This window comes from Dysidea avara, chromosome 5 (assembly GCF_963678975.1).
Source record: "Dysidea avara chromosome 5, odDysAvar1.4, whole genome shotgun sequence".
Lineage (NCBI taxonomy): Eukaryota > Metazoa > Porifera > Demospongiae > Dictyoceratida > Dysideidae > Dysidea > Dysidea avara.
Window position 1 is genome coordinate 7,654,085 of NC_089276.1, and position 25,361 is coordinate 7,679,445.

General features: G+C 36.6%; 1 protein-coding gene across 1 annotated transcript in view; it reads left to right on the top strand.

Moving 5' to 3' along the window:
* The window catches only part of LOC136254959 (cell adhesion molecule DSCAML1-like), a 30,744-nt gene extending 12,079 nt beyond the window's left edge, over nucleotides 1-18,665 (top strand). Inside the window, exons 6-23 of the mRNA XM_066047679.1 lie at nucleotides 314-556; nucleotides 1,390-1,641; nucleotides 2,391-2,627; nucleotides 4,195-4,491; nucleotides 6,204-6,512; nucleotides 6,868-7,170; nucleotides 7,786-7,967; nucleotides 8,153-8,270; nucleotides 8,354-8,596; nucleotides 10,444-10,536; nucleotides 10,875-11,186; nucleotides 11,410-11,730; nucleotides 12,336-12,656; nucleotides 12,856-12,970; nucleotides 13,872-14,157; nucleotides 16,983-17,149; nucleotides 17,195-17,393; nucleotides 18,388-18,665. Of these exons, the coding sequence (XP_065903751.1) occupies nucleotides 314-556; nucleotides 1,390-1,641; nucleotides 2,391-2,627; nucleotides 4,195-4,491; nucleotides 6,204-6,512; nucleotides 6,868-7,170; nucleotides 7,786-7,967; nucleotides 8,153-8,270; nucleotides 8,354-8,596; nucleotides 10,444-10,536; nucleotides 10,875-11,186; nucleotides 11,410-11,730; nucleotides 12,336-12,656; nucleotides 12,856-12,970; nucleotides 13,872-14,157; nucleotides 16,983-17,149; nucleotides 17,195-17,393; nucleotides 18,388-18,414 (4,025 nt within the window). The 3' untranslated portion in view covers nucleotides 18,415-18,665. The remainder of the gene's footprint in view (nucleotides 1-313; nucleotides 557-1,389; nucleotides 1,642-2,390; nucleotides 2,628-4,194; nucleotides 4,492-6,203; nucleotides 6,513-6,867; nucleotides 7,171-7,785; nucleotides 7,968-8,152; nucleotides 8,271-8,353; nucleotides 8,597-10,443; nucleotides 10,537-10,874; nucleotides 11,187-11,409; nucleotides 11,731-12,335; nucleotides 12,657-12,855; nucleotides 12,971-13,871; nucleotides 14,158-16,982; nucleotides 17,150-17,194; nucleotides 17,394-18,387) is intronic.
* The last annotated feature ends 6,696 nt before the right edge of the window (nucleotides 18,666-25,361 follow it).

The window sequence follows — 25,361 nt, forward strand, 5'->3', positions numbered from 1 at the left end:
ATAAGAAGTGTTATATCCCTACTGTGCATTTCCATTATGGTATCTTGAACATAGTAGGGATATAACACTTCATATTGTTTTACTGTGATTAATATCGTGCATAACTCCAGCTTGTTTCAGTACTTTTTATCGATGTGCTATGGTCCCTAATCTAGTTGAAAATTCCAATTTTTTGTGTACTTGTTTACATAAAAGCAATTTTTGTAATCAATGTCAATAAATAATAAAATTAATATGAATAGTTGAGGCATTCATATACGTATAGTTACATTTATGTATGTATAGCTACATCTAAAATATTCTTCTTTCTTAGTTAATCCATTCATCATGATTCATCCAATATCACAGTTAGCTGGAGTTGATCAATCGATCACTTTTAATTGTCTTGCGGTAGCATTTCCTTCTCCATCCTACAACTGGTCTACTCCAAATACCTCCAGCAATCTTATGACCAGTAGTATTATGTTCACAGCATCGTTTAACAGTTTTGGTAACTACACTTGTACTGCCAGTTCAAATGGTGTAGTGGCTATATCTGATACAGCAATATTAACTGGTAATTATATAATTTGTTGAATTTTTGTACTGAACATAAGTATAATGATAATTATGTTTATGGCCATATGTGATCATGAGTTTGATGGAACAAGAAAGAAAATATTTAAATCAGTATGTTATACAATCAGTTAGACTGTTCACCTATAGAATGGTATATTGTTATTTGAAAATGATGAATACACAGTCTATTTTAGTCTATTAGCACTGGCTATGCCAATAATAAATACAGGTCACTGACTGTGTTGTAAGGTACCTGGATGAATTTGTCTTGGTACAATATGATTACTAATGTCAGAAACATAATAATATAGTTAGGAACATTGCACATTTCACAAATTTTAAGCCAAATTTCAATTATTAATTAAGGAAGTGGTAAATTTACTCAAGTATGCCAATCTGTCAATCATATTAGAAGCATTCACAGTACAGAAAGACACTTAGTCTAGCGGTATTTCTTGTGATAGAAAGCCATATTGGTTGGGTACTTACTACACAGACAACATGTTATTGTATTTTATTATGACACTGCTATTAAATGCTTCTATTGCTTTGTAGCCCTATACCGTATAGCTGGAAAGTTTGGTGGGAGGAAACATTGGAGAATTTACTGCGATTGGATTTTTGCGAGCAAAGGTTTGGCAAATTTTTTAGTAGCTAATACAAATTTGTATTGAACAAACAATTTGGTGGGTTTTAGTTAGGCAAAATACCATCCACTCACCACATTCGCTGAAGTTTCTTCCTGCCAAACTTTCTGGCTATACGGTATGTACAAAACTATTTACAATACCATGCATTTTGACATAAACTGTACCACTCTCTGTTCCCTAGTGTCACCTGGAGGAAGTGTTTTTGTATCACCAACAAACATCCCAACTACTGTTAACTCCATAGAAATTATATCATGCAGTGCTCAAGGTGGTCCCAGCAATGTGATTGACTGGAGGAAAAATGGGGTACTCATCAATGGAGAAAGTGATCCTGTGTTATTAATTCCAATGGTGACTGGTTCTGATGGTGGAGTATATCAGTGTACAGTTAGTAATGCTGCTGGAAGTGGTACTGCTACTAGTAGAGTTAATGGTATGTACACATCAATAGCTAAAAGTAGTAGGAAAGGCCGACTATTATTAACTCTTACACGTACTAAGATTAATAATAGTAGTGTGCATTCCAATATCTCACAGAAGTTGACAAACTCTGGTGATGTATAATAATATACAATGATGCTTGTAGTGTTACTGAGTTGATTGCTTTGACTGTTTCTGGGAAAACTGTAACCTTATCACTTGCATTCATTTTAAATGTTCAGAGTGTTATGGTTTGCTAATAGTTTAGGCTATGTGATACGTATGTACCAGTTTTCACAAATGGTACAATAAGTCCTTATCTTCCAGTGAATCCACTGTACAAGTAGCCAACAGCCAAGTTTTCCACTATTTATAGTTACAGGGAGAACAAAGCCATTACTTTTAAAATTGAAGAAGGATGTATGGAAATGGATTAGGGTAAATTATAGGCTTTCAGGAGTGCATAGGATTCGACGAGCTCCTGAAGTTATTAAGGGCTCAAGATGAAATTCTGCAGGTATATTATTGAACTACACAGAGCTATACATCTAGTACAGTAACTGTATTCATTTAACCGTATTTCCATAAAGGGCTCAAAAAGCATATACCTTGTAACTATAAGAAAAACAGACCATCTTGATTTTGACAGAGAAATTCAATAGTGCATTATTTAGCTTTAAGTCTGCAGTGAAAAATCAAACCTGCTATCAGGGGAAATAAGACAATTTTTCCCACAATAATATGTATGTATGTTCTTTACAGTTGCTCCATACAATGCTACAATTACTGGAGTAGTAGTCAACACTACAGTCACCTACACATGTTATGCTGATGGTGGTCCTGGCAATATATATGAGTGGTTACGACTAAGGGACAATTCATTAGGGTCTTCTATACAGGAACTGATACTGGACAATACAGACCCATTAGATGGTGGTGACTATCAGTGTACCATCACTAATGACGCTGGTGATACTACTATCATGACTACTCTTAATGGTGAGGGTAATATATATAGTAGATCTAGTAGTTTTCAGTGGCATAGCTAAGGTGGGTACTGGTAGGGCACAGGCCCAACCAATCAGTTCCAGTGCCCTACCAACTCAGGTACTCACCGTATGTAGCTAGCTATAGCTAAATTGTATGACACGAGGTGCAATATGAAGCCTCCTACAGCTACGTAACTAATAATAATTATTATGCAAACAAAACATTCATACAGCCAGTGTCCTACTAGAGATTACAAATGTTAGCTGCAAAACACCACCAAATTGAATTTCAGCATGAAATTTCAAAAACTTTCCTGGGGAGGGGGGTGGGTGGCATACCCCCAGACCCCCCTAGCTGCAGCTTGTATGCATACAATGGTGCACAAACAATCCTTCTGGGCTAGCTATGCCACTGGTAGTTTTGTGGTTCATACACTAAGGATATGTATTTTATTGGCTCATATAATGAGGATACATACTTTATGTATCATAAATCAATATGAAAGTTACTTTGTACACAATGTACTAATGCTTAGTCAAGGGTTGAAGGTTAAAATATCAGGCAAGTAGTTACAGGGGCTAGCTAGACATAAGAGGTTTGTCATCCACACTATCAACACTCTTTTCTTCCATTCAGAAGCTGTGCCAGAATCTGTCAACTGCCATTATTATTTAAACTCACAGCAATCGGCCAGAACAACAGTACTACGCTATGGTCACCAGACCCTTTTGCCTCATCCACACACAAAAGAAAAAAAAGCTGTCTGGCTAAGCAAGACTAGGGATTAAATGTTCACTAGTATATCTTCAGGCCTCGCTTGTTTCACTACATCCTATTTCTATGATCCCTAATCAAAGTTCAAATTCCCATTTTCCTTTTACTTCTTTGTGTACTTTTTCAACATAATTATGACTTGTAAACCTGTGCATACTGCATCAAAAGAAAGAATGCGTTGCATAGTATCAGACTTAATGTTTTCGTCTAAACGTGTATCCCAACTATCAGTTATGTGAAGTGGTCATTACACTTCATTCTCAGCCATGTTTAGCCTGTTACACAGTGTTACAAATAAAGAGCAGTACGAGAGATGCCTCTGTAATCAATCCAGTCACTATGGAAAATACGGACAATTTCCATTATAAATGTATATAGGGAAGCCAACACACTACCACGAATTAACACCTTGCACTGTCAGTAAAGATAAGTGGAACACAAAAGGGAGGACAAAGGTAAGTCCATGTTATGTGACTGCGGTATGCCAGACTGCTTCTTTTTTTTTCGTACTGTATTTGCAAGTTCACACATAGTGCTCCATAGAGACGTGATGTTTCAGTTCCCTGGAATTATATAAGTTTCAATACTGCCTAAAATAATTTATTCATGCAGTAGAGGTGGAATTGCAAGAAAATGATTTTTAGTAACCATTGTTTGAAAGTTTTTACATACTAATACTGTATTGCGATTGCACATATTTTACAGTCAAATTGTTTTTGAGTGAGATTGTGTATTGTGTACAAAAAATAAGAACTAAGAGAACTGACTTTGTATCGTACCGGTTGTATTTCTCTTCCTATAGTGGCTGCAGTGATAGTGGATAGTCCACAGACACAGAATGTTACAGCTGGACAATCATTCATGCTAACATGTAATGCTACAGGTTATCCAGTTCCTACCATAGAGTGGAGACAGAATGGCACATCCTATACCATCAGAGACCCATCAGTGATCACAATTACACCAACGGATGAACTACGATCTAATAGTAGTGTTATCACTGTCACTAATGCTACTACTAGTGATACAGGACTATACCAGTGTGTAGCTACTAATGTAGTAGGTACTGACATACAGAATGCTACAGTTATTGTACAAGGTTAGTTTCAACAGATATCGCAGGACTAGTACTGGTACCTACATACATACAGAACTTCCCATTATATGTTGCACATTTTAACATGAACCTGAACATATCACCTACTACACCTTAGATAAGTATGTTGAAGTGTATGGATATACTGTCTCACCCTACCATCTAGCTATACCTCTATTCTATATATCTTATTTTCTAACTATTGAGTTGTGTAAAATGGCTGCTTGAAAAGAGTGCACAAAATGAGAGAAAAGGTTGCATGAAAAAGTACAAAGGTAGCACAAAATGTACAGAGTACAGGGTACAGGGTACATAGGGCAAAGATTAAAAAGTCGAACTTGAACTCAGTACATTGTGCAAAGCAATCACTTGACCTCTACTTACTTTTTGGATGGAATTGCATGTAAAATCTATCAAAATGTTTTATTCAGTAGTGGCATGGCTGACAAATTACCAGATACATTTAGGACAGATACATGCAGTACATGTTAGGCATGCATATGAGATATGCACTGTGTAACTAATGAACACACATTAACTATTGATAGACTTAAATATCATACATATCTGTCAGTTACTGTATCTGCTTACAGTAATTATTAGAATACTACTGTGTCTCAATTAGGCCTGCATCAAATATGCCAGCACAATAAAAAGCATAATAGGCTTGAGTGCTATGCCAGCATAATGCTAGTATATTAGGTGGATATTTCAAACTACGGAGCTTAATTACATGAAAATAGATCAATACTCCCTATCAGTGGGAAATTGCAAACTGCAATAGAGCACTCAAATTGTACATAGTTTCTTAGATTGGTGCTCTGTACTACAACAGTCACTTTATAGAAAATACTCTAATAGAGCATTCACTGATTAAATTGTTCCAAAATAATTGTAAGAAATGTTGCTAACCTAGGAGCATAATGCAAGCATATTGAAGATAATAATAAGTGAAAATTTTGGGAAATTTCTAAAAGCATTGGAAAACTTTTGAGCATACAGTATGTCTTTGACTCAGACCTAATCTCAATATCTATAATAATGATGAAGCAGGTCTCATTGTTGTTGTACAATTGCTTTCATTTGCCTTGCTTACCAAGAATATACTTTCTACTATTGTATGTGAGTTTAAGGGACCATTGTGATGACGGATTATACTCTGAAACAAACACATTTCTCAGTATCTAAGAATGTCACACTAATTACATACATACTCCTCAATTCTTACCCAATCCTAATGCTCAGGCAGACTGACTATGTGTTCCATAATGACGTCACACCAATTCTCTATTTGGAGTACTCTTATATTTTCGAGCATTGTTTTCTATGATTACTAATGTTTAATGAGTCATTTAGTTTTTAATTAAGACAATATTGAAGTAGATATGGCTATAATATACATTAGAAATGTTATTTCTACTCAGCCTTCAATACCAGCCAAAATTTTCAGAACCCACATAAAAAATTTATTTCCAATATCATATACCCATACACCTGTTAGTTTTAGCTTGATATATTCTTCCTGGATCGCACAAACAATCAATCTTCATTTATTTTCCAATATCACCAGTACTTGAAAATGTTAGAGTATCCCAAATAGAGGTTGCATTTTTTGTAGTGAAATCATTATGGAAAAGGTTTAGCTATTAGTGTACTGACTTACTGTTGTATGTAATTGTACTTCTTTTTGGATTGATTGCCATGTTGTATTGCAGATTGTCCTGATCAACCCATCAATGTTCAGTTGTTTGATGTTACTTTACGTGGTCTCTTCATTAACTGGACCGAACCTCATGACAATAATGCTCCAGTTACTGGCTACAATATCACCTACCAGAATCCTGACTGTCTGGTAATGGCACCTAATAATCAACCACAAGATGTGACAGTGACTAGTATGGAGGAACAGGCCATGATCAGTATCCTTCATCCTGGGGAGAATTATAGTTTTATTGTGATCGCCATCAATGATATTTGTCCCAGTATACCCAGTATACCAGTTAGTGTTAGAACAATGGAGGAAGGTACTGTGATAGAATGTGTAATCTGTATGATCACAAATGTGACAAAAATTGCAAGGTATATTATGCGCAGAATATGTTGCAATGGTCAACATGAATGCCAACTACTGTGTTTAATGTGTATTGCTTCTCAAGTATAAGACATTGTGTTCTGGTGGGGGAGAAGTGGCCAGGCTAATTAAATGTTGTATATTGAATAGAAAGGTTACAACCTCAATATTGGTGTCCCAGGTACCTATAAAGGCTGCTGAAAACATGTAGGCAGCTGTACAGAGCTGTCCATTTCTTTAATGTGTAGAATATTTTTTGTAAAACACAAGTCAGTTACTAAACTACATATCAATACTTTATTTTTCAGCTCCTGCTATTGCTCCAGTGGTAGCTATTCCAGTCCCAACTACTACAACTATTAGTGTAACATGGAATGAGTTAGCTTGTCAAGATCATCATGGGGTCATCACACATTATGAAGTACGCTATAACACTTCAGACTTTAATGAAGATAGATCACTAACACTCAACACTACAATGGGAGATGATACCAGTTTGTTAATAGAAGACTTAGAGGAGTTTGGTAACTACACTATAGAAGTGAGGGCCCATACTGCAGCAGGAGCTGGTCCTTACAGTTCATTTATAAATGTACAAACATTGTCAGATGGTAAGAAAATCATACATTAGTATTGTGCAGTTGAGTACCTGTGATTCATACAAATGCCGATTTGGGTTTTAAACTAAAGATGCACAAACTTGCCACAAGAATTTCAGCCTAGCTGCTGTAGCTGCAATGATGATTTCAAGCACGTGATCTCAAATGAATCAACTCATCGAGATAGTTGCTCACATAATAATATAATGTATCCATGTTATATCTCTTAATCCCTAGAATTGCAAAACACATCCTTACTTGTTGTATTCCAATTTCTGGGAAACACTTAATATTCAGATAACATAACTAAAGTTGATTGTAAAATCACCTTAAACAGTGTGGTTTTACACTTTGTAAACAATGATTATTTTCTTAACTTTGACTACTCTAATAGAACACTTACCACTCTAATAGAACAATCATTTTCAGCATTCAGTTAACTGATGTTCGGATATAATAATTGAGGTTCCACTGTATATACCTTTATCTGAAATTGCATGTATCACAGTTAACTGTTTACATACAGAAACAGGCCACAGAAATAGCAGAATTGTTAAAGTATTTGATACACATGTGATTAACATTAGTGTTTAAGTTTATGGATATTATATTTTAAATTCCCAACAGTTCCCAGTGGTCCAGTAACTGATCTAGATGTGAGGAATATTGATCCTACTACAGTGGAACTCAGTTGGGGACCAGTCATGGCTAGAGAACAAAATGGGATCATATTATCATACAACATCTACTATCGACAAAATGATAGTATGTCTAGTGACTACATGATGATTATTAATGTGACAGAGATGGTATGTTTATTAATGTGTATTCAAAACCTATTTTATACTTAATATCAGTGAACATATACATGTTGTTACACAATGCATTAAGTATATACAATTCTCTTGCTCACTATATATATACATACAAAACAATTGTAGAATGTATGAAGCTGTTGCTATTGTGATGTTGTTGGTGGTTGCGTTCTTTACAGCAAAATAACATCACTGGTCTGAATGAGTTTGAACTGTACATGTTTACAGTAACAGCAAATAACCAAGTTGGAGAAAGTGATGTCAATGATACTACTGTGATTATGACTGATGAGTCAGGTAAGCCTCTTTTCAATAAAGAGAATTTGCAAATGAAATTCATACAAAACCAGCATTATTGTAATTGTTCTATACTGCTCTAGTTCCCAGTGATTCAGTACAGGATGTAGTAGTCACAAATGTCACTGATGATACCGTTGCTGTGATGATATCCTGGGACCCTCCATCAGATCCTAATGGATTGATAAGTTACTATCGTCTTGAATTTCAACTGATACTTGATGGTGGTTGTGGGGATGATCCATCAGATTCTGAAGTGATGAATAACTTTGCTAACTGTAGTGGAACCAGTGAACCCCCTACTATGATTATTTTAGATGAACTGGGTTAGTTCTATATAGTATATATCTAGCTAGTGTTTTCAATCATTCGTGTATAAATTGAAAGTACATTTTTTTATACAATAATTGGTCATAACTTTATTAATTATATGTATACCAAAGAGAAATCTATTTTGGGAAAATAAGTATTCTCATTTCCATCTTTTATTTAGCAATCTACATGGAATTTATTAAAAACTTCATTTTACAAGAGTAGCCAAAAATTTTATGTGAGACAAACCTGACTGCTTTATTAGAATAAAATGTAGGTGACTGCTCTATTAGACTACTAATGTTTTACAATGCTAAATCCTTTTGTTCAGACTGAATTTTCTATCTTTCACTAAGGTGGTGGCCTCAATGATAGCCACGTCACTGATTTATCATACAGTACAATAATATTGTATACAGTGGAGCCTCTCTTATTTGGGCGGTCTGGTACATACTACTGTCCATATCTCAGAAATGTCCATAACTAAGAATAACATACTAGTATGCTAAAATGACTAACTTAAATACAAGTAATGTTGTTATTGATATCAATTAGTGGTATGCAGTTGAGTGGGCAGAGGGGGAAGTCACTACAGAGCATTCATGGTCACTCCCCTGGGCTGTAAAAATCTATTATCACCTAGCAACCAAGAGGTGTAGAATAAACAAGCCATCAAACAGGTAAACAGCAAGCTTTAGGCTCCCTCCTTGCGTGTGCTTTCATGTAAGCCAAACTCCATTATGGTAAATAAACTACAAGCCACATGATCAGTTTGGGCTGTCCAGACAATAGAGGTGCCCAGATAATAGAGGTCCAAGATTCCACTGTAGTAGGGACCACAAAGAAGTAGGCATGGCCCACGAAAAACATCACCCAAAAATTTTTCCTGATGATGATTAGGCAGTATTAATTAGGTAAAACTAAGCCCAAACAAGCTTTCAGATTGCCCCAAAATGCTTTCATCAAGTTGCTACAGAATTTTGTACGGAATTTTCTATATACTGACTGTGACTGCCTGACTGACTGACTGATGCCTTCAGTTAAGTGTAACTCAATAACGGCTAAGACTATGGGCTTGATTTTTTCACTGTTCAATGTCACTTTGGCCCAAGAGGTACCTCTTGGCATACCACAGTATGTACAATGCATTCTTCATGGACTTACCAGTGTGCCATTCATCTTGGTTGACAGCGAAAGGTGTCGATTTGGCGGTAGCATGTGATGGCTTCCCTTTGTAACGGATGCATTTTTCATAGTGGCTACTTTGATTGCAGAGGTGCTTTTCGGACACGTTTTGATTTGTAATGCTGTGTAATGGGTTGAGCAAGATGACAACAAAGCATAATGGATGCTTCACTTTTCAGACGATAATTGGTAGCTGGGGCATGCGGTTCCTTTTCTTTCTTTTGATGCGGTGTGTGGGGGTTCACCAGTCATAATAATTTTATATTACAAAAAAAATTTATGAACAACTACACAAAAAATTGGTATCTTCAACTAGAATAGGGACCATAGCACATGATAACAGTACTGTAACAAGCTGGAATAGTTTAAATTACAGTAAACAATAAGATATGTTATATCCCTACTGTGCTCAAGATACCACAAGAAGAGCACAGTAGGGATATATAACACTTCTTATTGTTTTACTCTGATGTGATATTGTGCACTACTCTAGCTTGTTTTAGTACTTTTTATCGATATGAGATGGTCCCTACTCTAGTTGAAAATTCCAATTTTTTTGTGTCAGCTCAGTACTAGCTTTATCTATAAAAATTTTACCATGTATAATGTACTTGTCTACATTGCACTGTTACTGTATGTGACACTTACATATAGCTACTGTATTATACAATCACAGTTGGCTACAGGATGTACAGTTATTCAGTAATTGCTGCAACTTTTGTCAGTGAAGGTCCTACATTTAATGGCACTTTTCTAACTGGAGAAGACAGTGAGTTGATATGATTTACAGTGATCCCTCGATTATCTGGCCATAAATTATCCAGTTATCCTAACTATGGAGTGACTGTTCTATTAGAATAATTTGACTAAAGTGTGTGTTCTATTAGAGTAATTGAACAGGGCTCTGTATATAAATGAATGTGATTCTATTATCTGAACTTTTCAATTATCTGAACACCCTCAGGGCTCAATGAGTTTGGATAATAGAGGGAGCACTGTATCATGATTATAAGTACAGCCTTATTTTTGTAAGTATATGCAAAGTCATTTTTGTGTGAATGTTTACTGTGTATGTTTGATGCATGTATGCTTTCTGTGGTTATCCAGCTCCACTGGCACCCAATAACCTCACAGTAAATTATCCTGGGATGTCTCGTAACTCAACTACCCTGGTGGTCACTTGGGATAGACCATCATGTGATCGAGGTGTCCTCTCTGGTTATGAACTCTGTTATGTCCCAACCTCAGTGGGTGATTGTGATAGTAATGGAATGAGAGTGAACATCACTGGTCCTGATACACTGTGGTACACTATTAATGATTTATCTATTAATACTAACTACACTGTTGAGGTGAGAGGAAGGACTGGAGCAGGTCTAGGAGATCCTGTAACTGCCATGGGCTCTACTGATGAAGATGGTGAGGATATACAGTATTATCATAATAATTGCTCTACTTTTATCAAAACTTTAGACCATCAAATAATGGCATAGATTATATTAAAACATGTATTTTTATTTTCCTAGCTTTTAGCACATACTTTCTGTTGGGCTAATGTTCATAAGCTTGTAGTAGCTATAATAGTATGTTAATAATTAACCTGCAAGCATGTGCCTAACTACATTGTATTCTTTTTTTTCAGCTCCTGGTCCCGTTGTGAATTTACAGACAGAGTTCACTTCATTTAATGACAACAGTGGAACTTACATTATCACTTGGACACCTCCACCACCAGATAATGGATCATATTATCAAATTTTGTATTACACATTCTCTTCAGCTTATACTATAGGACCATTACATAATGGCTCATCTAGTATCATGTTGGACCAAGGACAAGGAAGTTACAATATTCCTAATGCTCTTTACTATACTAACTATACCATCACCATCACAACTGTTAATATAAAGTACAATATCAGTAATGGAGCTGTCCAAATTATGAATCAAACTTCTAGTACAGGTACGTATGTTTAGTATACTGCTAGAATAGAATACAATATACCCTCGAATATATGTATCACAAATTTAATCATATTCATGAGTGAGGTTGTGATCTGTAGCAAACATGAATCTAGTAAGGGCTGTCCACAGCTGTACCTACTATTGATACAGATCAGGATCTGGCAGCTACACCAGACTAATTCACTTACCTGTAAACGTGAGGTTGCAGCATCCTAGTTGACAGTATTCTACTTCATACCTATATAACCAAAACATTTAATGTAACTCAGTGGCTTTTTACTTGAATTTTTCAAGAGCCGTCCCTGTGCATTTGACTGTAAGCCGTTTACCCTCTAGCTATGACAAAGACAACAATTGACTAAAGATTATCTTCTTTGTGTATCATTGCCCATACCATAATTGCACATAAGTTGACTCATAGATGTGCCTTTGACTTTAAGAGTGCCAAGTCTCAAAGTAACTGTCTTGTGTATTTTATATCATGAGGTGTGTAACTTTTGTAGCGTACATTCATTATATACTACCACGTGACTTGATACTGTTGTACATTATCAATATTATCCCTGCACATACTGTTTGTACCACATCAAATCTTTCACACAGAACCTACAGCTGTCCGTGACCTCAGTGCTGTGGCATCTTCCTCGGAATCAATTTACATCAGTTGGAATCACCCTCGGTATCCCAACAGTCAATTAACACAGTATATCATATATCACAGAGCAAACTCACCCATGATCCAAATGTCACCTAACATTTTAAATGATGGTTTTGTTGCAGTTGAAGTACCTGTGGACATGCTCAGCCTAAATCTGTCTGGATTAAACACCTTCACAAATTATTCTATTCACATGTCAGTGAGAGGAGAAGGAGTTAGTGATGCTCCTATAGAAATAGAGATGTTTGCCAGAACTAACACATCTTGTAAGTCTCTTTACGATTTATACTTTATACTTATTTCTTGTTGTGTAATAGTTTGACACAGAACTGGACCATAACGTATTACAATGTGTATATGTATTGTGTCTGTCTGAGTTTCTGTATGAGATGTCTAAGTATTGGCCTAAATAGTGCCTATTTGTACACGTAACCAACCTATCCTATCGAATGTATTTTGTTGCAGTACCTCCAGCTCCCATAACACCTCCTCCTACATTGTCTCCACCTCGTGCACCTACTACTACCACTATCACTGTAGTACTACCACCGCCTCATCAAATTGAAACTGGAGACCTATAGTGAGTGTATTGTGTCTAGTTTATCTAGGCCTGGATACAATGTACAGTATGTGCATGTGCACATGTTCATGGAGTACTAAAACTCAAATACTGAGTATTGTGGATATGCATATACCGTATTGTCTCGAATTACGGCCCAGAGCATTTATTTCTTTCAAGCAACTTTTTACCCCAGCTACTAAACGAGACCGGCGACTATACGAGACCGGCATTTACCTGATCAGCATTCATGAGTCAACTTCATACCTTGGTGTTGTACTCTCTTGAACTCTCCTTGATGTTTCCCTCAGCATATTTCACAGATTGAAGCTTACAAGGAGCTCTATAAAACGTTCTTCACTTCATCATTAGTAACACTGCCCGGAATTGTTTAAAATAATGACTGCATTAGATTTTTATTTGAGACCTGGCGTTTATTCAAGACCTAGTATTTATTTTTGTTACGATGCTGTATACCCCTGGCAACTAAATGGAACCAGGTGTTTATATGAGACTGGCCGTAATTCGAGGCAATATGGTATAGTGAATCATGATATGCGCAATTGCACAGAATTAGAGGAATAATTTGGTGATAAAAACTACATAATTATACATATAACCAGACCTGTGATATCCATGCAGACATGACAGTACAAGTTACACTCCTTTGTGCAGTAGATCTGTCTCAATTCTAGAACAAAATATATATTTTCTGTGATTTATATTATAAAGCAACTTTAACGTTTAATACAGTAAGTGCTAAAATTGCATGGCTATAACAAAGTTTATGAACCATGAAACTTTGAAAAGGGACTAGGTTTTATGTTCCGGCCACATGGTCGATTCTGGTCACATTATTCGTTATGCAAAGACAAATTTATGACACCATTCATTAAGGGTGATATTTTACTTTTATTTCCAGTGTATATGGAGTTGTTGTAGTGTCTGGAGATGAGATCGACGACACTCCAAGGGATATTATTACTGGGAATAATGATCAGCTACCACCACCTTATCCTGGGAGAGATGGTGTCTATACTGCAGCAGTGTGGAACAATATAGAAGATGTACCATTAACATTTGTTGTTGGTGAAGGAGAGTCCACTGTAGGACCTGATAGAACAGAATATGTCAACAGAAGATTATCTGAGAGTACTTCATATGGAGTGTTCCACTATGCTAGACTGCTATCTGATACTGGAAATGTGGTAAGAGTACATAAAAGAAAGTGTTTCAGTATTTCATGAGCAACACTGTGCAAAAAGTGGGATATAATATGGTATTTCCAGTGGCTTATTGAATACAAATAAGCCTTAATATAAATCCTGTATTATACTCATTTTATACTTTAGTATAATCCATACTATACTATTGCATATATGGTTTCAGTTTATTTACCACATTACCTCAAATAGCTTATATCTAATATAATGCCCACACTATACCATCGCATATATGGTTTCAGTATATTTAACACATTAACTGAAGTCTTACATAAGATTGCTAGTATAATACACGTTATATCAAGCTTTTTTGTATTCAATAAGCCACTGGAAATACCATCTTATATCCCTCTTTTTTCACAGTGCAACTCCTGATGGCTGATGACTGGCTAGGTATTTAATTGACAATTATGTAGTCTGAAATTGAATCAGTGATTTTCACCAAAAAATCTTAAAAGCTGACATTCTTAGCATCTGTTAAGATCTTAGCAGTTGACATATAGGCTATTTGTGCTTGCTTCTGCTGGCATAGGGTCATGGTCAATGGAGCATTGGAGGGGAGCAACTTTAAAAATTACACATTAAAATTTGAACTATACAACAGGCATGGTTGTCATTCTGGGGGTTCCAGGGAAATACATGCTCATTTTAGTAATTACAAAATGTGACTGTTGTATCTTTGTAAAATATTTCCTTGATCAATTTCTGGAAACCCCCTGGAGCTGTACCAGCATTTGCTTTAGTAACATGTATAACTATATACCATCATTTCCCAGCTGTATGCTGGCTATGGGTGAGTGCCAGGTTTCCTGATACAATTATCTGAAAATGTGTGTGTATGTGTGCATGTATGTGCGCATGTATGTGCGTTTGATTTGTTCCCACGTCTGTACACACCTACACTCCTAATTCTATGTCTGCTTAAAGTTCTATGTCTGCTTGTTTCTATGTCTTAAATACAATGGTTTGTTTAGTTTTTATAGCATATAGCTGTGATATAAAGTTATAAACATGTGACTGTGCTATTGCAATAATGTTGAACATGACTGTTGTATTAGAGTGACTGCTTTATTAGAGTAGCCTTAGACAATTGCATGGCCTACGCAATATTTGGTCTTCCATGCCTCCTTTTCACTGTGCTATTTAACAGCTTTGTGATGTTTAAATATGGAAAGAGTCGATACAGAAAATTAATGCCTTAATTGCCTGAAGAAGATGACAACTAGTGAAGATAAAGTGAAAGGCAAGAGGGCACACACTCGTTTGAACCCCAAAACGCACATACACTGTTATTGTGGTGGTCATATGCACGATGCGCTGTTTGGCCTTGATCCAAACTGGACATGATTTTGAGATGTAACTGTATTATGATTTATGTGCTATGTGATTTTGTACTTACAACTACATTATATATTCATGTGAGAAATGTGTGTGTGTGCAGTTAGAGAGGACTAAAATGTGATTATACATGGAGTATGTTGTATGGTTCTATTCTTATCTATATAGAGCTCTCTATGTAACACTACCAGTGTTACTAATGCCAGATAGTGTTGAAACAATAAACTCCTAACAAAAGAATGAATACTTGATTAAAAGAAAAAAAACACTCAACCCCTATTTTTAGTCTGCTTGCCAGTCAGTCACAATGCTAAGATATTAACCTCTTGGGAGGGTTTGCTACTTGCATACTTCTGTGAACTGACAGCTCAGGAGTTGTAATCACTGGGGATTAGGAGTGGCAACTGTTTGTTGTTGAATCAGATCTCATCTGTTTCTACTCACTTGTCCTTGTGGATCATTACTGAGTATATAGGAACTTGCTCCCCAACATTTACAGTAGCATTATTATTCTGGTAGCCAAAACTAACTGTCTCATCTTGGTAAGTGTCAAATCTCTGGCTCTATGATCATAATGTTCTTTTGCAATAATACATATCGTTCCTCTACTACATTCAAGCTAGGAACCTCGGATTTTGTCTGCTCTCATGTTATTGGGACTATGGAGAGCCCTATTCATCAGAAGCTGCGAAGGGCTGTTCCAATCTTAAGAAAAGTATGCTAAGAGAACCAGATAAGGATCCCCTTCCTTCTTTCACGTATAGAACTCTATACGGACAAGATTACAACAAATTAGAAACTATACAATGTACACCATGTACAATCATGTTGTGGTTCTCTCTAATATGCACACATCTCTCACATGACCTGTTACATAATGTACCACAATTACATGCATGAGTCTCTTACATGTAATGTATAAAATCATAATACAGTGACTGTACACTAAGACTCTTCTGTAAGGTGCTTTCGTTACATAAAATATTCCTATTATGTTTTTTATTATTTGGGATATCCCTACTATACAGTACATACTACTGTATACTCTATAATCAAACAAACAATAATATCAAACAAACTGCTTTATATCATACCAGGGGGTTAACTGGGTGGCATGGGTACTTGGTTTTTAGAAGTAGCACACACACACACAGCATCAATTTGTCTGAAATTGTATGTACAAAAAAATTCACGAAAACAAACTGAATAAGGTACAGTATATATCATAGTTTATATCATAGTTTATAAGTATAGCATACCAGGAGAACATGGACATACAGTTGCAAGAATGTTGGTGATTGGTACAGTACAAACTATTGCAGATAAAAGTTCCTTTGACAGCACAACCTATAGTTCCTTTGATTTATTGGAAGGCTGGAAAATACAAAACATATTATAGACATCACAGTATGTTATATTGTCCACCAGCACAACATACTCCAGATGATGTAATGTACGTATACATACTACAGGAGGATGGTCCACTGATAGTGGATAATGATTACATTGCAATGGAGAGGACGGCCTCAGATGATGATGATGATTACACAGCTGGGATAGCAGTTGGAGTCACTATTGCTGTAATTGTAGTGATAGTAATAATAATAGTTGGAGTGGTTGTAATAATATGGTACTACCGGTAAGTATTACTGATAAAAAAATTTACTGTAAAATGGCTTCACAGACACCATAGTGAGAAAACAGCTTACCGAGGAGAAGTTGCTTACACTACAGGATCTGATGATGTAATGTTGAATCCTGTGGTAGCACAGACCTACATTGTTACCGTACAAGCTTCTTCTCCATCAGATGAAGCCACAACACAAGCTACCTCTGATACTGAGAAATATACTCTTGAAATTGATACTACCAAGGAGAACAAAGTAAGTAAATATTGCCACTACTTGATAGCAGCTGTAATCATTATTTACATATCAGTTGTTAAACTACGAGAGCATCATATTGTTGATGGTATATTGACAAAATAATTACATACACTAGTTCATTATTATTCATCATTTCTTATATACTGAAGTGTTATTTAGTGACAATCACTTTCTCAAGCTGGGCCCAAAACAGCCATATTACTTGTAACTTGGATTAATAACCGAATTGTAGCCTCCTAAAGGAGCTCCACTATTGAATTTTCCCTGCCTCTTTCCCTGCGGAAACATTCTTCATGCATTGAATCAATGGATGTGCCTATCTTGAAATAGGCACGCTGCTAAAAGCATGGGAACATACATAGGTATAATCGGATCTTTCATGCACTGTTGCAAGAGATGTTATGCAATTGTATGTATATCAATGGTGTTTCATCAGCTTATCTATTAAAGAGATGTTTAAGATGATAACCATATAGTCTACATGGGAAGGAGGGTCTAATATTAGGCTCTTCTGCAAAGGTATTTGTGCTATATAAGTGTCCTACAGACCTTCAGCACTTGTGCTGTAAAGCATTATTAAATAAATAAAGTAGTGTCCATCTGGTTCTACTTGGGGTACTTAGAGATAATGAGTTACTCTCTAGAATTCCTATGAATATAATTACATGAAAATAACAAGGCGAAAACATCCTGACCACCTGGTAGACTCCTGTAAGCGTTCAAGCGTAGATCGGATGGCTGCAGGTTCGAGGCTACCTAAGTCCAGTCATGGATTTTTTCTCCTTTCTCCAACTTTTCAAACACACCTTAAGTAGCTAAAGTCTTTGAGCAGGCTGTAGGACCAGGTGCCCTACAGACCTGTAAAGCATTATTAAATAAAAATATGTAAAATGGAATATTTATGGTAGCGTTTTAGGGAAATGTCTATGTTTAGGGGATCCCTACTGTACATCACTAAGCATACTTACGATTTGTGTGTTTATTATTGTAGGAGGCTGATGCCAGTGACTTTCTGTGATATACCTACATGCATAGAAGCTAACAATACAATACAATAGTATGATGAACATGTTTTAGATGTGTTTTAACTTACTAGGAACATGCACTTACATTGTATTTGTAATCTTTCTAGTGCTACAGTGTTGCACATTGTTTATTTCTATATACCAAAGATATATAACTCTGTAGCATCTTGTACTACTTTTTCATTAGATTTTTATAGTAGAAGTGGTTTTAGGAGTATTTGAAAAGGATGATGAATTGTATTAAGTAGTGGATCTTAAATGTGCTGTCTATGGTGTATTAAGAAGCTAAAAATTAATATCTAATGCAATTTTGCAAACTTGTCAGTGCATTTTTCAAATACATGACCAGATGAGGCTACTATATATGCCAGCATAATCCTGGGTATGTGGGGGAATAAAGCATTATGCTGGCATTTAGAAGGTATTGTGCAGCTTATCTGCAGTTTGTTACGGATAACACAGTCAGAAATTCAAACAGTAATTATACTGCTCTAATATTTAAAAGCAGTCAGGTAGCTAGAGTGATGATGAAAAAGATATTCTAATATAGAATGATGCAATGATAATATTACAAAATGGAGGCATAACTTTGGGCACTTCTTGTGAGCACAATACAAGTACATAATTATACAGTGTTGGGCAAGTTATTTTTAAAGTAACTAGTTACATAATACTTGCAACTGAACTATTTAGTCACAGTTATTACCCATAACTATAATACTATTACATATTATATTACTTTGTGTCCACAGCCTTAAGCTGTCACGTGTGAAACTACCACCTTATCACGTGGCATGATTTCGTTGTTGGCCAATGTGCAAATCCTGGTTATAAGTAAGAAGCTGGTGAATAAGCTTCATTCAGTAGGTATTACTTCGTTGTGGCTAGGCGTTACTCAGTGGATTACTAACAACATTAGTAACTTCGTTACTTATAGTAATAGTATTACGTAATATTAGATTCGTTACAGTAACTATATTACTTGGTAACTCGTTACATTTGTAAGTACAGTAAAGTAACTTGCGTTATATTACCTGTTTTTATAGCGTATATCGTTATGTTACTTAGTTAAGCCACTTCAACTTAATTTCATGTTTCTCGGGCCCGACCGACCCATTTAATTTCTTGGAACAATGTTTATGTTAACTTTTAAGATCACGTGTTTGGTCACATGAGTGGAAGGAAACAGCGTCGATGTATTGCTGGCCTTCCGTATCATTAAAGCGCGGAGCGAATTTGGTTATTGCAAGAAAAGACTCAGCTATTTTTACTTTTTGTTCTTGGCGCATGGAGCTATATACTCTTTGGGTGTTTATATAATACTGCAATAAAGTATGTATTATTGTTTTGCATGGTTATATATACTGTGAGTGACAAGTTTAGCTTCAGTCTAAGGCCATACCTATTAGAAAAGTTGTTGCTCGGACCCGACCGACCCTCTTTTTATACTGCGGTTCTAAGAGACCTTGCGCGACAACAAAACAAGCGAAAATCACGTGCACATGATTTCGTCCAATCAAATCAATTCATTTTTGAAGTTCAAACAATAATTATCGCACGTGACGTCTTGTTGCGTGCAAGGTCTCTTAGAACCGCTGTAAGACCAAAAAAAAAAAACTCACGTGATTAACAATCACGTGATGTTGGCGAACTTGTAGCCTAAATGGCGGCTAATGCGTGGTTATCTGTTATAGCGAAGAAAGGAGCTGTTGCTGTGTACCCTCGTACAATTCGTTGTCAACAACGGAATGACACGTTTGGAATGGTTTTTTAAAAATATGATCGTTTTTTTTTCGACCTACCGACCCTAACTTTTCCTTTAAAATTTTTTATTTATTTTTTTGTTTTAACGTAGTAGTATTATTAGTATTAGTATTATTATCAATTTTTCCAAAGATGGGTAACACATCATAACCCAATAGAAACAACAAATTAAACATACAAAGAAAGGAGGAAAAATACAATAAGAGCTACTGCTTAATTAATGGGAGTCTTGACTCTACTTGAATGAGGTCAATTGGTGCTGATCCTAAAGAGTGGCCAAAGAAGCCCTTTGAGGATCTAGAACCCCCCAGACATCTAATTGCTGACTTCAGAAGTGAAAAGGACAAGCAGCACCGGATCCACCCCATTACAGCAGCATAATTTGAATCCCATTTATCTGATAACAAGGAAGCAAGGCGTTTGTAAAACATGGTTGCTTCATTAGCCATTCCTCCTGTGGCTGAAAAGATTAAAGGAGTAAAGGAACTCTGTTCAACTTCACGTATGCAAGCTTCATACGAACGCTTCTTACACAATTCATGTTTTCTGTAAATGGCACTGGCACTGGTGGCACGATTACTAGGAACGTGTGGGTTAAAGACTTTAACATCAATGTAAGTTTTCTCACAACGGCCACCCCAAAAACCATTGGCTGAAATATCTAGTCGAGCACCATCTTCGATGTTTCAAGAGGCTAAGGTGAACTGCTCACCAGTAATAGGTTGTAAATGTGGTTCAACATTCACCTCATGGCAGACCTCAGTAAGTAAGCTTGCTGTTAAGTCACGGATCTCGTTGTGGCGGATAGAAGGGAAGCCACCCTTGGGACAAGTAAAGGAATGTTCAACAGTGAACTTAGTTCCACAGGCGCAATGTTGAGGAAGCCTGGCAGGGTCCCATCCATATCTAAGCGCAACAGCGTCGTGGAAGGCAGTTTTGTGAAGAGAAAAAATGTACTCCTGCAAACGCAGAACAGATAACCAATTTGAAGCTCCTTTTTCAGAAGCTAGTTCAATTGATCTCTTTAGACTAGTTGTAGCCTCTTCTAGTAAAGATGCTTTGTTAGAAGATGTCTGGAAAATTTCATGCGATATATTTCATTTTTTATTAAAAGTTGTTCACCACGAATATCACTTGAGAAAGTGCTGGTTTGAGATAACAGAAGGGATTGCAGAGGCTTGGTAACTTTTTTAGAGGTGGTAAACTCAAAAGCACACATTCTGAAAGGGTTGATAATACCCATACCGCCAATCCTAGTGGGAAGAGCCAAAAAGTCTCTATCTAAATCACTGGGTGGTAGATGGCCAGTTACTGCAGGAATGAAGCTGTGTCTAATACAATCCTCAAGTGGGTGAAAAAGATCATCAACATTAGGTATAGTATGAGCAACAAATAACCATTTACTGACTAGTCCATGTGTAAAGGCAGAGTAAGCCGCATGGGGCTGGGTAATGGCAAAAGATGATAACAACTTTAATTCACTAATCCAAGTGGTGATTTTATTAGAAACATACTGTGCAACAAAAGCAGTAGATCTAATAGCAGCCCCGAGATGAGGCCGTCCGTCTGTGGTTACATTGACACAAGTATTGGCAAAAAGCAATTGAGCATGATTCGGATACTATTCTTTGACAACAAGCCAAGTCTTAGATGCATTTGGAAAATAGTCAAAATGTGGTCCAAGTAATGAAAGCTGGTCCCACAACAGACGCAGATGTGAAACTTCACCACAAGTACTTGCATCATCTGCATACCATACCTGAGTGACATTGTTAGGTAATCTACGAATAAGAGGTATTGTAGACAAGGCATAAAAAGGCATAGCAAGGCGGTCCCCTTGAGTAGTCCCTTCATTAGAATAAATAACATCACCATCAACATAATATGGTGCTGGAAAACGATATGTGTTGATTAGAATGGTCGAAAAAGCAGGGCATGTATACTGGATGTTTTGCAATGCTACTGCCCTGTTGAGTGAATTAAAAGCATTACTGGCATCAACAAGTAAAAAAACCTTCAGATTTCTCATCATCAAAAATGGACTTCATGGAATGGATTGCAGTTTCAATACCACAAGTTTGGCCACCACAAAGCTGTAAAGGACCAGCAGCACGTTGAATATCAGATCCAATAATTGACAGAACAGCCTTGGCAATAGTGTGTCTAACTACCTCTCCTACACCAATAGGGCAGACACCAGGAATTTTATCCACAGCAATAAGTCTACATGACACAAGTGGCAAAACAATTTCAGGATCAACAAATGATGTACACAGACGACGAGCTAAAATAGCAATGGAACAGCAAAGTTCAGCAGAGGAAGATTTGAAGGATGAACACAAACGTCTCCAGCCATAAGCATCCAGACCAGAAGGTCCTGCAGATCCTGAGGTACAAAGAGCGGCTGCATGAATTACAGAACCATCCAAGGCATCAAAAATAACTGGGTGATATACCAAAAGAGGAATCAGTGTTAGTATCCAAACATTCAGGGTAAAGTGGAGCAGCAGAAGGATGTTTATTTTCAAGCACATCTCGTACTGTTGTATTTTCTTTAGCATCAGTAACCTCAGACAAGTGGAGAAGCTTACCCTTTCCCTGTCCTGAAAGTATGTCCAAGGCGTGCTTGGTTTTTCCATTAAACATTAGCTTGGCAAAAGAGTAAGCTAATCTACCATCTGGATCAGAACAGTTGGAATGTGGCTGCTTATTACTGAGTCTTTGTTGAATAGCTCGCCCCTCTAGTACTAAATCATTCAGATTGCCATCCATCCACAACTTCAAACGTCTTTCAATACACGAGATATGATCTTTACTCTTTGAAGACTGAGAAGGCTTCTGAAGAGCCAAGGAACACAAAGTAAAAGCTGCCTTTAAAGCAATACCTTCTAGGGCAAACCCTTCTCCAGCAGCACGAAACAATCTAGCAAACTCTAATACAAACTTTTTGATGACATTTCCTTTAGGAATTTTAAAACAGTTACTTCTCCAATGAACAACTTCTTGATAGGTTGCTTCCAAAGCATGACAGAAACTTTGTGAGTCCATGGGACCCCAAGTGAATATTGCATCTGAAGCATGCGGAAAATCCGGTAAGTTTGGTAGATTAGGCCAGCGGATACTGGGGCAGAGGAAGAATCAACAATTGAGAAGAGTTCCCGCTAGGGAGCTGTGTAGTCTCGCGCAGCCAGACCACTATTTCTCCCCACGGCGCTTATCGACTAGAGATTATAAGCGCCTGCTCGAAATAGGCGCTTATAATCTCTAATCGATAAGCACTGTGGGGAGAATTAGTGGTCTGGCTGCGCGAGACTAGGAGCTGTGAAGTAGCCTCGGAATTAGCAGTGACAAACCGACAACGTTTCTTGCCATCAGAAGTCTCACACATTTCAATAAAACTTGACAACGGTTTTCCACGGCAGCGAATCGAAGATTTCCAGTTTCCTTTAAAAATCCGAGCAACAATTTTTCTGGCCTAAGTTTAGAAAAAAATTATATTTTATTTTTATTTTGCCTACCTACCGACCCTATGTTTGTCTACCTTTCGCCCTAGAAACATTAATTCAAGTTGATGTAGCCTTACCACAAAAATAATAATATTACGTAGCGCGTTACATAAGTAACGCGTTACTCCCAACACTGTACATATACTACTCAAAAACATGATGATTTTGCGAGCATAATAATCTCATGCCTAACTATAGTATGTACGCGTTGAGCTGAGCCCTAATAATGGAATTACATAAGTTCTTGAAATACAGCTCAATGAGCTCATTTATAGTACTGCTTGACCCACTAAAAATGTTTTGAAATATTTTCTTTCAAATGTCTCACACAATATTTATGACCAATCAAAATTTTCCTCTCACATTTCCTATGAGGAAGCTATACAAGTACACTGTCTGTTATGTCTCTTTTCTGACCTCATAATGGAGCCTTCGCATGTATGTTCTTGACATCTTTACTGTCATCACTAACCATATGGCTGCTGAAATGTTATTTCTTTCGAAAAAGAAAACAGTTTTCTTTTTAGCTGCTTTCTCAGACATCTTGTACATGCAACGGAAAAGGCACAATACTTCTGCAATTTTAGAGGAGCTAAGCATGGACATAAACAAAATAGCTACAGTGGCTATTCATGTCGTTATTCGTTATTCGCTTTATTTTTGTTGTAAAACAATTTTCGTACGTAGTCAAAACTTGTACAAAATTTCTTACACAAAAGTTTTTACATAAGAGCGAACTACTCTAATAGAGCAGTCATTCACGTAAAATATTTTTACACAAAATTTTTTTGCACGAAAATAAAGCGAATTGCGGTATTACATATCGTGATACTGTTTCTGTACAGTAGTGCCACTTATAAAGCCTCCAAGATTTGTTGCAATCAAGCCTGGTTATACAATAACTAACACTGGAAGTATTCCTGCATACTATGCCAAGTAATACATCACCTAGACGTTCATTGAATATAGCTATATACAATGATGTTTTTTTATATGGCTATAGCTAGTAAAATATGGCTAGGCTTCATCTCAAGTGTGGAGTTATACAGTAAGTATCTAGTGAAAATTTTCTATGGTATATCAATAAGACAATCTTATAGGGCCAATCATGTACAATTACCATGGTCTTTATGTGGACTATATATGCTAGGAGTTGGTCTATAAATAAGTGACCTCTATAAGTACAATTATCGTAATGCATTGCCACCATTGCATTCCAATCCACCTCACAATTCCATTCCACGGTCCATGGAGTCCAGACGCCTTTCTATATAGCAATATCAATGTTGCTGATGTATTGCAAAATTAACAGCAATAATGTCATGAGCTGTTTTCAGTTGTTGTATGTGGTGTGCGGCTCCCATTGGTAGAAAAGTGTGATAAATGCTATGATTGAACACTGTGTTTAAGGAATGATCTTAGTGTCTTGGTGGTTCATCTTGGCATGGTACATGTATTGACATCATTCAGCTTAGCTTTTGTACTGTTTTACTTCCCATTCAGATGCACAAGTGTTAAATAGTGTATCTTTAGTGCATTGTGACTTCCTGCTGTGGTACAGTCTATGGTTTCTTTAATGTCTTTGAACTAATTAGTGGTCAGACTAAGTGCCTTTTAGTAGGTGTCTTTTAGTAGGGGTGCTAGCTGTATTGGCTATTGGCTGGGATGGT